General features: G+C 40.6%; 1 protein-coding gene across 12 annotated transcripts in view; it reads left to right on the forward strand.

Annotated features, from left to right (window-relative positions):
- Positions 1-2,628: 2,628 nt before the first annotated feature.
- tns1b (tensin 1b) overlaps positions 2,629-16,252 on the forward strand; it is a 198,023-nt gene continuing 184,399 nt past the window's right edge. For 10 of the 12 annotated variants that reach the window (XM_087829953.1, XM_087829956.1, XM_087829969.1 and 7 more), the window contains exon 1: positions 2,629-3,140. In XM_087829953.1, the coding sequence (XP_087686079.1) occupies positions 3,042-3,140 (99 nt within the window). In that variant the 5' untranslated portion in view covers positions 2,629-3,041. The remainder of the gene's footprint in view (positions 3,141-16,252) is intronic. The other 2 variants (XM_087829964.1, XM_087829962.1) reach the window with 1 other exon arrangement.

A 16,252-nucleotide genomic window follows, 5' to 3' on the forward strand; every position in this document is an offset into this window, starting at 1 on the left:
ATGTTTTAGTACTTCTGGTAATCTGGTTTTCATGTTGTTGCTTCCTGTTTTTTTAGTTTAACTGTATTTAGTTGTACTTTCCCTTATCTTATTCTTTGATTCTTTGCATCTGTGTGTTGTTCCTTGGCTATGATCACATCCCTGAGTAGTGTATACGTGTGATTGCATGGCTTCATTTTCTCCTTTTTCTTTTTGATTCTGTCTTGAAATGTTTATATTTTGTTTCGTGTCTGTTTTGCTTCTCTCGAGTTTTCCCTGGATATTGGGACCTTTTGGATTTCTTTTCCTTTGGGCAGTTTCTGGATATAAAACTATGAATACTGTAAAGATTACAGTTTCAGGGTCTATAACCGTTGTCGATTCTTATCGAAGTTCACCCAGATTCACCATCTTTCCTGAACATAAATAGAAGAAAGTTATGGAGCATAGCTGTGCAGCTTTGTAAGTATTTTTGTATCCAATAGAAAGACAGGTTAAAGAAAGGTTAAAAGCGGGCAGCTCTGTTGACTCTGGTCACTACTTTACAAATGATCCAGCAGGGGGAAGCATCATTGCATGAAAAGCCCTTTAACCTCACTTCACTACATACCCCAGAGATTCATTCACTCTGCAAACTCCTCACACCAGGGTTGAAGAACTAAAACTGAAGTGCTTGAAGGATTTTATGGATTTGAGATATGCAAATGTTTTGTCTCAGTTACAAAGTTACAAATTAAAATACAGCACACTGGAAGATTTTATTGCTTGTTTTGCACCTGGTGTTCAACCAGCAATCAAAAAATCCATATAATGAGCTAAAAAACTAAAACTTAAATTCTAATAGTAAAATTAATATTTCACAGGATTTCTTTTTAACTTTCATTGACTGTCTCCTGATATTTTTTACTCTATTGTGCTACTTAATAGCAGGATAGTATACTCAAAGTAACTAATTTTATACTTAAAGTACATATTGTGCAGAATCATCTACATTTCATAACTGAATGCACAGAGTATCAATTTAATGTTGCAACAGGACATGACTTTGATTACTTCTTTACTTTAATTTAATTGCATTAAATAATGCAATTAAATTAAAGCTACAAAGTAAATGGTATGAAGTACAATATCTAATCAGCTACGCTACATAATATTTTTAACATAACCTGAAGAAATCTGTGCATAAGGAGGGCTGAAAATCACTATTGGATGCCTCATGGAGCACTGCACTGCATCAAAACAGCCATAAACACTTGCAGAAGTGTGTCTGTGAAAACAGTTCACTACGCCGTTCACAAATGCAGGTTAAAGCTCTATCATTCAAAGATGATAGAAAGGTACCATCAATACTAAAAGGTATGCAGAGCTTTTAGAGGAACATATATTTGGATCTAGACGCATATTTCAATAAGACAATGCTTAATCAAATACTGCAGCTCTTCTAGCATTTGAAGGATCATGACATGAAACATGCGACAAAGCTGAACCAGGACTGTTGAGCAGCTATGGTCCTCTACCTGACAAGAATGAGACAACATTCATCTCCCAAAAAGTCCTTCAGCTGCTCTCCTCAGTTCCCAGATTTTTGCAGACTGTAGTTCAAAAAAGAGGGGATGCTACACGACGGGAAACATGGCGCTGTCCCAACTTTTATGAGATGTGCTGCTTTCTCGGTTTCAACATTTAGTATGTTCTATTGTCAATAAAATATGGGTTTAAGAGATTTATAGAACATTACATTCTGTTTTTAATGTACATTTTACACAGTGACCCACAACTTTTTTCAGGAACTGGGGTTGTACTAAATAAAGCACATGTACATTAAAACCGGGTAATTATATTTCAGGGGGTGTGGTACTATCTTATTACAGTGAACTAAAACAGAACTTAAAAGTATGTGTGAAACTTTTCTTTGAATTTAAACTTCCTTAAAAGTACAAATGAAAATAAACAGGAAACATCCTTAGTGTTTGTCAGTCTGGTCAAATTTTCCAACATAACCAGCCTCAGGAGGCGTTACGGAGACTTTATAAACAGCTGACACACCGTCTTATCAATATTGTTATTCTGCAGTTGTAGTATAATAGATAGTAAGTTAGATACTTTGATCCCACAGGGGAAAGTTACAGTAGCATGATAAAGAGTAAAAGTAGAACAGTCTACAATACACAACAATAAACAACAAGGTTAAAATAAAAGTGCCACACACACCCGGTAAGGACCTCATACTATGATAGTGCAGGAATTTATGTATTTACAACAGTGATAAAAACAAGGAAAGTAAAATTGAAGTTAAGTGAAACAGTTAAAGTAAGACTGACATTGTGTAAGAAAGATGTGCAACTTGTATTATTAAATAATATGCATGCTTTAAATCTATAGTGTAAAACAAGCTGCATGACAGTATAATGCTAAAACATGTCCTGGCAGGTGTGTTCACCTGTCACAGGATGCAGCGTCATCCCTTTTTAAATACACGTTAAAGAATATGTCAAACACTGGAACTGATTAAAACAAACAAACAAAAAAAAGCAGTAGAATAAGTTTGGGCCTGTACCACCTGATGCCGCCAATCTCTGGACACACCCCTGCACATGTTTACCTGGAGGTCAGATCATTACTCCGGGGAAGGCGGAGGGAGAGCATTGGTGTGGATTGTACCTGTTAGGACAGAAATGGACGTGTTTCAGTCTTTACAGTAATGTAACACAGCTAGTGTGTACTGTCCGAATAACTGAAGCGAAGAGAGAGAGCGAGAGAGGGAGGGAGGAACACCTTCAGTGTTTAAGGCTGCAGGCTACCTGTTCGTCCTCCACAGGCTGCAGTGGGAAGCGCTTAGTCTGCGCGTGCGGGCGAAAACAAGTGCGACAAACTCCTGGAAACTGGAAACCCAAACAGCGCACAGTGATGCCGCACAGACTGCGCCGATTCACGATGCGTTTAAGCGGAATGAAGCAGTAATTAGCGCGCCTACAGCAGCAGCAGTGGCGTGAGAGAACAAGGGCACTGAGTGCTGGGAGTCTTTGAATGGGTTTGGACGTGTGAGCTCTGGCTTTGCTCGGATGGGATGCTCGGTGAGCTTCATCTGCTGTGAAGAGGACTTTCTGCAAATGCCTGTTTACCACCATGGGGAGGAGAAGAAGAAAGGAAGCCCGAAGAAGGTAAGGAGAAGTTGCCAGAAGGGGGGAAACGCGCGGGTGGCCAATGTGCGCAGACACGAGTGGGCGTCCAATTTTAGGAAAAGAGCAGACAGGGCTTGCCTGCGTGTTTGTTCAGGTTGTTTTCGCTGCAGGCTCGGTTTGTTTATTTGCTTACGCGTGTGTGTGTGTGTGTGTAGTACATAAGCCAGCTGACTTTCTTTATGTAGGACATCAGATAAGACTTAGCGACCTTTGGTTCCGCTTGCTAAAGTCGATTGCAGGCAACACAGATTCTCTCCAGCAATAAGTCACCCAGTAAGAGCAGGATATATCCAGTGCTCGTTAAATGAACAAGAAACAGCCTGCTCACGAGCATCAATCCAGGTTTAGTGTGCGTCTAATTCCTGCGTTGACATTAGGCATTCAAACACTGCTCCTGGGAGGAAATGAGGTAAACCATTCACTACAATGGATGCCAAGGGCAACTCTGAAAAGTCCAAGTTCAGTCATGCTTTTAGTCCACGACAAAAACACGCATCAAAGGAGCTACCTGTGGTGATGTCATGGAAATAATTTACATTTTCTTTCTCTTACCCTCCGCTGCTGTGTCTGCGGTGGTGGAGCCTTCAGAGTAGCTCAGTAAAGGGTCAAGTTTAAATCACAAGTTAGCGTGGCCGTGACCTGTGCCGCATCAACACTTTTACATATGTTTGAGCCAGTCTTTCAGCCGCTCTGAGAAGATAAACTACCCACCTCTCAGCACCTCTCTGACAGGAAAATCAACTTTGAACTGTAGGCTCTCTTTGAAGATCAGTCCCGATGCCAAACTGCAGCTGCGAACAGCCTCCGGTTGGTTTGGTGTAATTTACAGGTAATCAGGAAGTTTTCCAAACTCCGACCCCCCAAAAGTTAATATGGTTTTAGGCTCTCTGCTTACAATGAGCTATAGTGCTGTGCAAAAGTCTTAAGCCACCCATCATTTCTTCTAGGCTTTCTGAAGGTCTTTCAAAGTTTTTCTTTGGACACTGGCTGTAACTCTTTTTCAGTCCAGTCTTTGTACCTGATCATTCTCAGAATAATGTTTTAAGGTCGTTCATAAAGTACTGTATGTGTGAAGTTAATCTTGAGTCTAACTTATCAGACGTATAGCGTGATGAAAATAATCTGATCCAGTTTTTGCGTTATGATACATTTTAGTTACTTTCAAGATCACATGCCTGTGTCAGCCTCTTTATTTGCATTTTCTTCCCTTTTCTAATCTTTTTCTGCTGTGATCAGATATTTCTAACCTGTAGCCCTACAGATAAGCTCAAAAGGTGCTTCTTGCTCCAAGGGTGTGAGTTATTTAACAGTCTTTTTCCTCTTTCTTTGTATTTGTTCATAAATTTTGCGTTTCTGCAATCAGAATCTGGCAAATCAACACCTCTGTGCTCTCTTGTGATCACATTGTGATGCACATTCTTATACCCCTGTGCAGCCTGCAGATGTGTGGATAAATGCATGCTTGTGCCGGTATTATACACACTGCTTCTTCCTCGACCTCCCGAAGCGCTGCTGGCAGCTGTTTACATCAGCCTGTGTTTCTAAAACCTTTGTTGTGGCTCATGTGTCGGGTCTCAACATGAATTGTATGATGGATCCATAGAGTGGAGACAAAATTTTAAGTTTATTGAGAAAATCAATTAAAAGGAACAAATAATGTTGCGTGGAGGTATTCTGCTTCTGCAGAGCCTGCTGGCTAAGAGAGATGTTCAAAAGGTCATTTAAGGCTTTGCTAGGTGCCGTTGATGGTAAGGAGCAGTTCCAGTTTTGCTGGAAAAACAACCGACTTGGATTTCTTTCCACTCTGGTCCTTAGAGCCTCCCACTCTCTGAGAAGCCTCTGTTTAAATGATGGTGTGAGTTTTGGCTTTAATCTGCCAAGAATATAACACTGCAAGATGACTTGTAAAATTAGTAACTGGGACGCTTGCCGGTCAGTTCAGTACCTATCAATCCAGTGGATTGAGTTACTCCCATGGGTCCACTCCTTATTTTCCACTCAGACACCAGTTTTTTGCTTCGGCAAGGACCTAGCCTCAGCTACACTGTATTTGTGGAGACACACAGGTTGAAATAAAGGGACAAGCTTTAGGGCATCTTGACTTCTCTGGTACAAACAGCATTTCAGATTCTGTGATATTTTCTACTTTAGATGTATATATTTTGATTATGTCCAGTGCACCAGCTTTGGCCCAGTTCCGTTTCGGCTTTTACAATATGTCTAATATGTTCGCAGTCGTTATCATTACTTTCTTTCTTCTTGGTTTTTATTGCTAAGGTATCTTATGTGCTTTTCAAAAATGTCATGAAAGTTTACAAACCTGAACTTAATTTCCATGAATGCTGTTTCATTTAGTTTTGGCTTCTAACAAAGTGAATAATTACGCTCATCTCATACTTGCTGTTGTGTGGCGTTTCCTGAGTATCTGAGAGGGAGTTGGGGCCAGACTGGATTTGATGTGTGTATTTCTACACACTTTTGCTCGAATTAAGCATTCAGATGGAGGTTCCCCAACATTGAGTGCTGTTTAAAGCCAACTAGCTTTAAGTAGAAGTGGCTGATAAGGTCCTCCAGCTCCATGTTTGCTCTGCTGCGTGTTTACTAACCACACTTCAAAGTGAAAGCAGATGTTTTGTGTGCAGGTGCAAGTATCTGTGTGACTTTTTCAGGACTCTCTCAGTAACGGACAATGAAATGTTGTTTGTCATAATTTTTACTTTTTTAAACTTTTTTTTTTAACAGTACTTCATCAAGTCTGTGTTATTTCCATTTATTTCCATTCTTTCAAAACAAGAAAGAAGAGAGAAGTGGGATCACAAATTTCCCCATGCGTGGGACTAATAAAGGTTATCTTATCTTATCTTATTTTGGAAATCTTGGAAAAACACCTGAATTAAACTGAAAAGAAAGAGGCACAGGCTAACTGCAAATTCCTGCGAGGGTGTCCCAAAAGTTGCCACTGTGTTGTAACCTATGCCTTGTAGTTAAGTGCATGTGGCATTCTTCTGTCAAACACTTATTTGTGCTTTTTGATTTCTTTTTTAAATTCGGACTATTCAACAATCTTTCCATCTAACATGCTGCAACTGCAGCCCTGGTGGGGAATCACCAGAAGACACCATGTGTACTGTGGAAGGAAAATCCTTTAATCTCTTAAATAATAGGCATCTATTGCCCACCATAGCACAGACACATACTTTATATTAACCAGTGTAATTCTGTGCTGCTTGGAGGTAACACTGCAGACACATTTTTAGAGCATCTCGGGTGACTTTTCCTGGATGTGCTGAGCTGCCAGTGGTGCACACAAGCAGCTGGCACTGAGGCGTTTAGGGCTGTGGGCGCACTAAGAGCTGCGGGAAATGAATGCCCTGACTCTGCCAGCAGAGCTGTGGTTCCAGTAATGAAGTAGTGCCAAAGCGTTTAAAATAGTCACTCAAATGAGGTAGCCAAGTGTCAATCATGCTGAGTGTAAACAATCAGCAGTCGCTTGAAGGAGCGGTGAAGAAGAAGCTCTAAAAGTGTCCATGTGTGAAATCCTGCTGTTCCTTAGTTTAGCTTGAGTGTTAAAGAGAAACCTGGTTAACAAGTTTTTAACCAAGTTTTACAGTTTAAGCTGTAAACTGGAGTAAAAGTTCTGGACTAAACCTTTGCTTCCCAGAGGGTTTTTTGCATACCATTTGTTTTCCTTTTCATGTCTATGTGTGCGTTGGTGGTGTACTCAGGTGCACACAGATTACTTTACGTGTGATGCTTGTGGTTTGTTTTCCTTATGAAGAAGATAGTTTTGACTACACCTGTCAGCAGTGCTCAGGGAAGCTCAAGGCACCGAACTTTGAAGAGCGATAACGATCGAACAAAATATAAAATCAAGACTTTGATCTAGATGAGGGGGACCTGAGATTGTTTTGGTGCTAGGTGCTGTGATACAGTGGGAACACATGCACCGACAGATGATTGGCAGAGGGATCCATCAAAAACAACACAAACTGTGATTTCTTTAGCTCATTCAATCAAAGGACCGATGAGCTTATTCAGTGGAAGTCTAAGATCTGCAAGAATTGCTACTCCTTCTAGATTATTGGTGAGATTTGACTGAAACTCAGGGCGGGAGGGAGTAGTCATGGTAGGTATTCAACTTATTGGAAAAAAAGCTCTACTTTTAACCACAGAACAACATCCAAATAACTGCAGCCCTCACTTGCCTCGGTTAAGGTAAGTGACTCCAACAGAAGAAGGAGACTGGGCAAAAATGGCCTGCTCCAAGACGAAAACCACTGCTGAGCTGAGGCAACATAAACATTTCGTTTTGCTAGAAAACATCTTGATGATCCCCAAGAGTTTTGGGAAACTGAGGAGACAAAAGTTGAACTTTTTGGAAGGCGTGTGTCCAATTATATCTGGTGTAAAGGTAACACAGCATTTCAGAAAGGGAACGTCAAACCAACAGTAAAACATGGTGGTGGTAGTGTGATGGTCTGTTTTGCTGCCTCAGGAAGTGGAAGACTTGCTGTGGTAAATAGACCATGAATTCTGTTCTCTACCAAAAACATCCTGAAGGACAATGTCTGGCCATCTGTTTGTGACCTCAAACTAAAGTGCACCTGGGTTCTGCAAAAGGACAATGATCCAAAACACACCAGCAAGTCCACTTCTGAATGACTTAAGAAAAACAAAATGAAGACTCTGGAGTGGCCTACACCTTCATTTATAAATTGTATTTTGTGTTTATTCGTGGTATTTTTGTCTAATATTTAAATTTCTTTGATGATCTGAAACATTTAAGTGTGACAAACATACAAAAAATATGAACTCAGAAAGGGGGGCAAACACTTTTTCACACCACTGTAAATCCAGCACGATAGCTAAGCTTTGTTGGTGGTCAAAATACTATAGGCAAAGCAAAAAACATGGTGTTCAGAAACCAAAGGGTGCCTCCATATAGTCTATGGAGCAAACTGTAAAATGTTCTTGTCCGGTAATGCTAGATATCAAGAGCCGTCTAACAGTTGAATGACCAATCATGGCAGAGCTTTCCAAGCTAGCACCAACCCTTTCAGTTTGACTGACTCCCAGAAGCAAGTGCTAAAGTAACCACATCATATAAAACTTTGGCAAGCTGCCTCCAGCTCAGAATAGCCAATCGAATTCCTGGTGACAAGTGGTGAGCAGCTGATGTAAAAAAGCAGCTCTACAGCAAAACATTATCTTGCTTTATTCTTTTTTTTTTAACTCTTGAAGAGCTTCTGATATTGAGAAAAGCTGAGAGAACTGAACATATATTACTATGTCTTTCTAAATGTCTTTCTCTTATTTTCTTTCTTTAGTTTCTTCCTCTCCTTTGGCTCCATATGTTCATGAAACAGACTGCACAATGGTCGGTTAACTTGCACAAGTTAACCGACCACCTCAGCTTAAACTGGAGGAAATCCACATCTATTTGTAGGCTATTTTGTCCTTGTAATTGCCCTGCCTTTTAAAATATGCTTTTTGTGAAGCCAGCCAGGGCACACCCTAAGAGATACTTAGCAGACCAAGCCATGTGGGTATATTAAGAGTGGATTCATCACGTGGAGAGAAACATGACTCCATTGCAAGGTCTATTGCTATGTATGCTGCTTTGTCAAGTGGGTTATTGTTTGGTGGCACGTGCCATGCACACCAGATAAGCTGGCAGTAAATTGAGCATTGCAGTGGTAGATGGCCAAAGAGGCCATTTAAATACTTTGCACTGGAATCAAAATGAAGTTGCTCTGTAAATGAATTCCATGCACAATTGGTGTTTAAAAAAACAACAACAACATACATTGGGTACATACAGCCTGCACATTTGCATGTAAACAAAGTGTGCTTTGTTAGCATGAAAGTTGATACATGTTGCCAAAGGCTGAGCACTGCTAAGATTGGGATGTTTAAATATAAATTAATGTATTTCTGACGACTAGTGCTGAATGGGAACCGCTGGGTTCATGCTCCTTTTTTTCTTTTCTTTTCTTTTTGGCTTAGAGCTGCCTTTAGAGTCTGCTTACCTGTTTTATAAATGCCCACAATCCACTAATGTCTGGCTTCTGTTAGGTCCACCAACATCCTGGAGAAATATCTCGCTTCAGTTGACTTTCTGCGCTGGTGCTGTTGTGTACTTTGGCTGCCCAGGCAGGCAGTGAACAGTTTGTTTTAGCTCCTGCCCTCAGAGTCGCTCTGCCTTGCAGCTCTGCCAAAATCTTTTGAGCCATTCAGAGGTGGACTTGCTGGTGTGTTTGAGATCATTGTCTTGTGGCATAACCTCGGGGGGTGAATAACTTTTTCAGACAGGACCCAAGTAGGTTTGGATATAATTTAGGATTGGCAAAGGCGTTTTCTTAAGGTCAGACCATTAGTACTCGTGAGGTTGGGGCATGAACCAATTTTTATTAGCTGGTCCCTATGTACAATGCTGCTGACTAAGAATTTAGTGGGTATTTTTGACCATAAAGCCCATCTCTGGCAAGTTCCTGCCAGTTCACAGCCTAAACTGTAGGATGTGGTAGGAGTTGAGGAGGCCAGCCGTGGAGTCGTGCACCTCTGGAGATCTGCACAGTAGCCATGCAGGGCTGAACCCACCAATCTGTTGAATGACAGAGGAAAGTGGGAGGTCATTGGTGAAAGAAGGGAGGCAGCCACAAGAAACTGTTTCAGATTTTTACCTCACAGATGTATTTTACTTCTTCTAAACAGATCTCGTGGACAAAAGTCTCCCTCTGTGTTATGTTGACTAGCTAAAAAATGATGGAGGGATGAAAGTGCACTGAAACCAGCGTTTTCTGAATAACCCAGCAGGCGGTCACTCACTGGCTGCAGTAAAAAGTGTAACGTATAAAAGTCTATTGAAAAAAACACCCTGCGTGTCAATTGATTTATGATCTCATTATCCCATTGCTAGAGAGTAATAGTCTTACTCTCTAATTTAAAGTCGAATTTACAACAGCATGATTGTAAGCATGATGTTCATTTGTAAACTGCATGAAAAAGTGGGGTATTTTTTGGTGGCGGAGTTCTTACTGCGCTGACCTGCACAGTGTCTCCAGTTTCTCAGTCAAAACAGGGAAAAAAATGAACAAGATTGATGGTTAAAATATACAACTTGATTTATTTATTTATTTTTGGAGAGTCCACAAACCAGTGGCTGACATAAGGAATGTGTAATGGGATAATGAGATCATAAATCAATTGACACGCAGGGTGTTTTTTTCAATAGACTTTTATACGTTACACTTTTTACTGCAGCATAAAAGAATGCAATATGACACAGAGGGAGACTTTTGTCCACAAGATCTGTTTAGAAGAAGTAAAATACATCTGTGAGGTAAAAATCTGAAACAGTTTTTTGTGGCTGCCTCCCTTCCTGGCGTGGTTCTAAATTCTTGGGGTAACGTTGTACTACTTCCCTGTTCTGTGAGCTCTATGGCCGAGCAGGGGTGGCATTGATTACCCGCTGCTCTAGAAGAGTGAGTGGTGGATGTCACTCCCACCCTGCAGGGATAAGGAATGATTTGGAACTAATGATGTATTTATTCCTGTAAAAAGGGAATGGAAAAAGACTGCACACTTTTTTAAAAATCTCCAGTCCAGATTCTCATTAAAATGTTGCCTCTGCTAAACGTTTCAAGAAATGCATTAAAATGTATGCAGACAATTTTTGCCTATTTTTGTACCTAAATGTTCACATGTTTGTTTGGTTTTTGGTTTTTTTCCCCTCTGGTTTGTATTGTTGTCTCATATTTTCCTTTAAAGTTTCCCATTATTTGGTTTGATCAGAGTTATGTTAACTTGTGAATTACCTGCTGTTTTAAAGAAGGCTTTAACTGGATGTTGGTTGCTGATGCTGTGCCGACGTTCTTCATGGTCAGTGCCGCTGTTGTTTTCATGTCAACTGGTTAAGTCAAGGAATGCTGAAAATCTCAGCCCTTGTCTGGCTTTTTTATTCCTCTTAGAATTAGATTAAAGGTGTGACAATTAAACTGAATTAAAATGAAATGTCTGTGTTGGATTTGACATTTAGCACATTTTCATTCAGATTTTCCTTCTGCATTTAAATCAGTGCATTTTTCTGTGAATCCAGACTTGTCTATAGGACTTTCATAAGTACTTTTTAAAATGCAAAACAAGGTTACTGACACCAGTAATATGCTGGACTGCTCCTTCCTTAAGAAATGAATCCTCATTTCATTTTGATGCCTGTCAGGTGCTGCTCTCAAACTCCCCTATTTCTGAATTCCCACCAAAGTGTCAGATGGCAGGCGGGGGCTTTCCTGGCATTTGAAGGTTTTCGATAAAGGTATGCGGTGAACTGAGAGTTACCTGCTGCCCCATATTGCATTCCAGTGAATGCATTCGCTTTGGGAAACAGTGTGTCCTCTGTGCCGTGTCTCTGAGGAGGCCTATCATTTCACTCCTACCTGCCGGCACTGACCTGCACATGGGCTACAGAACAAGACCCTCTCTGTGTGTTCCTCTGTGGAGAGGTGCCCACTGTGTACTTGACCGGGGAAAGGGCGTGATGCCTCAGCAAAAGTTAACCCCCATCATTTTCCCTTTTTAATGCCTGTGCACACAGGAATTTAACCTCTTGCAGACATTTTACTCTGATGCTCCAAGCTTTCAATGGAGCATGTGACAATCTGGACTGAATGATTTATTGTCTTTGACTTCAAGTTGTTATGCAAAGGATTTAGATCAGAAGATAACAAAGGCAGTAAGTTTATCCTGATATGTGAAATTCCCGTCTGTGGGACTAAATAAGGCTATCTCATCTCATATAGTGAATCTTGATATAGTGAATCTGTTCCCCTCAAGTGAGGCACTTTTAATGACTCTCTGTCTCTTTGCATCTTTATCAACAACCCAATAAACTTTGCAACGAATACCAAGAGTCAGGAGTTCTTTGAGTTGATGATCTGTCCCTGGCAACAAATTCATAATGCAAAACTGTCAATGTCAGGAAAGAGTGAGCATGCTACTGGCCGGACTCCTAACCTGATGTGTTACCCAGTTATGTTAATAACTGGTAACAAATTCATAAATTTATATTCTGTCAGTGTTTCGTGTTACAGTAGATCCTCCATCAGTATGTTAATCTGCCAAAGTGGCGGACAGCCTTGAGTTTTTTTTATTGACAGCAGAAAACATTTGGCTAATGCAATCTCTAGCATCATTTTCAGGCCTGGATTTGTGAACTCTTCCAATGAAAACTGGTGTTTGTTCGTTTGGTTGTATCGGGACACCTGGTTTTTATCGCTATGGTGCTCGACAGGAAGGACAAATTTGAGGTAGTTGGAGAGATGGAAGGAATTTTTTAAGAACTATAACTGACAGTATAAACATTAAAGAAAATTTATTCAAAATGCAAAATGCCAATAATATTTTGAATAACGTAATAAAATAAATGAACTTTTTAGCTTGCAGGATCTTCTAAAGTGCTCTGCTTCTTTAAATTAGTACAGTTAATTCAATGAGAATGAGTTGCTGTACACCAAAACAAAACCAGGTGCAGTAGATTTACGTTACTACAATAACAAGATATCAGCCCTTCTCTCTTTTTCACTCATCTCTATGATTTTTCTTATAACTGCTTTGATCCTTTGTTTATACCGAGGCTGCTGATTTGTATCTGTCTCTGGTATGATAGCTGTAACTTCAGCCGTTTTGCCTTTGTTTGGTTCTTTAAGCGTCTGATTAGGTCTGTTGTTATGAACGTTTAGAGTTGATGAATGTTAGGATGTGGCTGTGAGTGTGCACGTGACTATTTGCCTGTGTGCATGAATGAAACACACTGGCTTACAGTCAGACATACATGATGGTCATCCATCCCAAAAATTTATGCCCACCTTCATGTTTTCAAAGCTGTCCAGTGGGCCGGATTGGAGTCTTTTCTAGGCTGATTCTGGTCCCCGGGCCTTATGTTTGACACTCCTGGTGTAGAGTGACCATAATTTACAAAATTGAGTTGTATATCCATCTTACATAAACTTTTTGTTCAGATATGAAGCAGAAGGAAAGATTTGTTTTAATAATAGCGAATCATAACTATTTGCCGTTAAATATCAAATGTAGTATTAATGCACGCACATCAAAAAGTTTTAATGTCAACAGCAGGCGTGTAATTATCCGACTTTTGGCCTTTTCTTTCTTTTGGGAGTCAAACAGCTTTCTACTTTCAAAGCCTTGCAGGCAGAGGATGTGTGAATCCGATGAGCGGATATTTCTTTTCCAAATAGCCTTTCAGGACATTACTGATGCAGCGATGCGTGACGTTTGCCACAAAGCCTCTGGAACGAGAAGATAAAGGGATACAAAATGAGCTTCTTAAAGTGTCTTTAATTCACTTGGCAAAGCACAGTGGATAGAATGACAGTCGAAATAATAGATTAAAGCAGAGAGCAGCTAAATGTTCCCTCCAGAGTCCCAGTTGTTTGCTTCTTTTCTTAAAACGTAAAGCTGAGATCTTACTTCCACCTCGGCCTCGGACCATCCAGCTTCGATGGCTTTGTGTAGCTGTGAATGTGGCCTTTTTATGCTCCAGTTTTGTTGATATTTCTTTATGTGTGTGTGTGTGTGTTTGAGGGGGGTGAATTTTCTTGTCTTCGCTCCTAATACTTGGCAAGGCGATGTGGCATTCGCTCTTGGCAACGTCGAAATCCCACAAAGTGTCGCTCTGGGGGCTTTTGTAGCCATTCACAACGCTTCCGAGTGATGGACAGGCAGCTCGGCTCTCCCAGGTCGCATCCTTTTTGCCTCAAAATGTGTCTTTTGTTGATATTTGTGCCTCCTCTCTTTTCCCGGGGTCTTTTCGCCAAGGTCGGATGCCACAGGGCTCCAAGGGTAATTACTGTGACAGTGGAGCAAAAGTTAGGCTGGGCTGCCCAGGTCGCCCAATCATGTTTTCATCATCAGGAGAATGTTTTTCTTTGGGGGCGTAATGACACCCCCCACCCCCCCACCCCCCTTGACATGCTGCATTTACTGTGAATACACACAGGAAAAAAGACCCCAGATTTTTTTCGTCTCTCCATTTTGCACTAATGTTTGTAACAAGCTGAGGCAGATCTTTGTTGCCAGTTTGCTTTACTGTTTTCATTTCTCTTTTTTTTCTCCTTTTTTTTTTTTTAAAGGATAGATTTCCTCACTTACACATTCCTCTTAGGAGGAATATCATAGGTATTTGCTCTGGAATGTGGTTTCTAGACTGTAAAAAAACAAAATAAATAAAAAAGCACAATTGGTATGATGAACTTCCAAACACTGACGTATCAAGCTGTGTCTTTATCCGTTGCTTTTTTTGTTTGTTTGTTTGTTTTGTCTGTTTTTTTACATGTATAGTGGCTTTCAGGGCCCTCAATGTAACAACAGGGGACAACGGTAGGTTGTTCTGTCGGGAAAGCTTGTGCAGTTATTATTAGTAAAATGCGAGCAGAAAGTCAGTAGCCCACCATTTGAAAGGAAAAAAAAAATGAGAGAAAAACGTTGCATGTTTCACGTTCCTGTCCTGATCCCTGTTAATGAGAGCAGGCGTGTCCCACCCCGTGCACAGGGCAAAGGAATCTTTAATTAAATCACACTCTTGGACGCGATGCTGCACATTTGTTACACGCGCCTGAAACCCTACACGACCACGACGACATGCCGCGTATTTATGTCACATAGCCCGACCGGGAGTTTATTTAGGGTGGCTCCAAGGCCGTGTTCACACTAAAGCTGAAAATATAGTGATTCTATTTAGATTCACATGTGTAGGGTGGGATGATTAAAATGATATCTAGATGATTGGAATGTGTCTGCAGATGTTTTTATGCTTTTAGATCGCTATCCTTGTCATGACTGCAGGCAGGGCTGTAAATGTCCCTGGGACTAGAGATTTTGGGCATTGGTGTCTTATAAGGCTGCTCGATTATGCAAAAAAACATAATCAAAGTTATTCTGATCAATAGCTGATTATTTGACATGATGATAAACCAGCCTTTGCATTTACAGGTGGTTGGATACGGCAGTTCTGTTTCCAGCCATTAAGCACAACTTGTCTGTACCATGTTGTAGCGGTAACACAGATTGCTCGCTTCCCAGTCTTCACATGTGGCTGCAGAAGATCCCCTGTCACAAGTCAGAATATTTTATTTCCAAAAGAGCTGTTTTTAGTGCCTAACCTAACCAACAAGTAAAAGCTAAAGTACGAAATAATTGGTAATTAAACATGCACTATAAAGACAAAAGTACTGGGCACCTACACATCACACCTACAGGAGCTGCTTGGTCATGGAAACCCATGCCATGAAGCTCCCGGCACACAGTTTCTGTGCTGATGTTAATGCCAGATGAGGTCTGCAGTTACTGAGTCAGCAGAGCGTTGGCGACTTTTATGCTCTATGCACCGCAGGACTTGAACACGCTCTGTAACTCATACATGGGTGAGTTCCTCTGATTCCCAAACAACTCAAAGATTAAGTGACTGTGCATCCCGATACTTTTGTCCGTAAACTTACTCCGTGTATGAAAGTCAAGCGATGCAACTGCAGAGTATAAAGCCTTTAACTGTAACATCTTATGCTTAGCCCTGTGATACTGGCGATATCTGACAGCATGTTGAATAACCCCCTCATATCATCCTAAACAGCGCTGTTGTAAAACTTGCGACTCTTGCCAAACTTTAAAAACATGAAAGAAAACCCGTCAGTGCCACTCAAGCAACACCCTTGTAAGGCATTATGGTTATTAGATTCAGGTTTCCTTTATTTTTAATTAAGTATGACAACAGTATGTATTTAATTGGACGTTTTAGTAACTGAAATATTTATTATTATTATTATTGGCTAAGTTTTGTTTCTTCGTGCATTGCCTCCTGATTCATCTTGTTTTTATTTGTATGGGACAAAGACAACTGTGCTTCATCCCACGCATCAAAGCAAAGGAGGAAAAGAATACATATGGCTGTAAAAGCCTAAAAGCATTTGGCTTTAATGCAGGTCTGGTTTCGTTGATTCTTCATGGACTTTCCCAGACTGAAAGAATGACATATTGGATTACCTAAATTGAGGGGTTTTACCCTTTAATCCCACTTCATT

This window comes from Neolamprologus brichardi, chromosome 16 (assembly GCF_056152115.1).
Source record: "Neolamprologus brichardi isolate AB-2024 chromosome 16, ASM5615211v1, whole genome shotgun sequence".
Lineage (NCBI taxonomy): Eukaryota > Metazoa > Chordata > Actinopteri > Cichliformes > Cichlidae > Neolamprologus > Neolamprologus brichardi.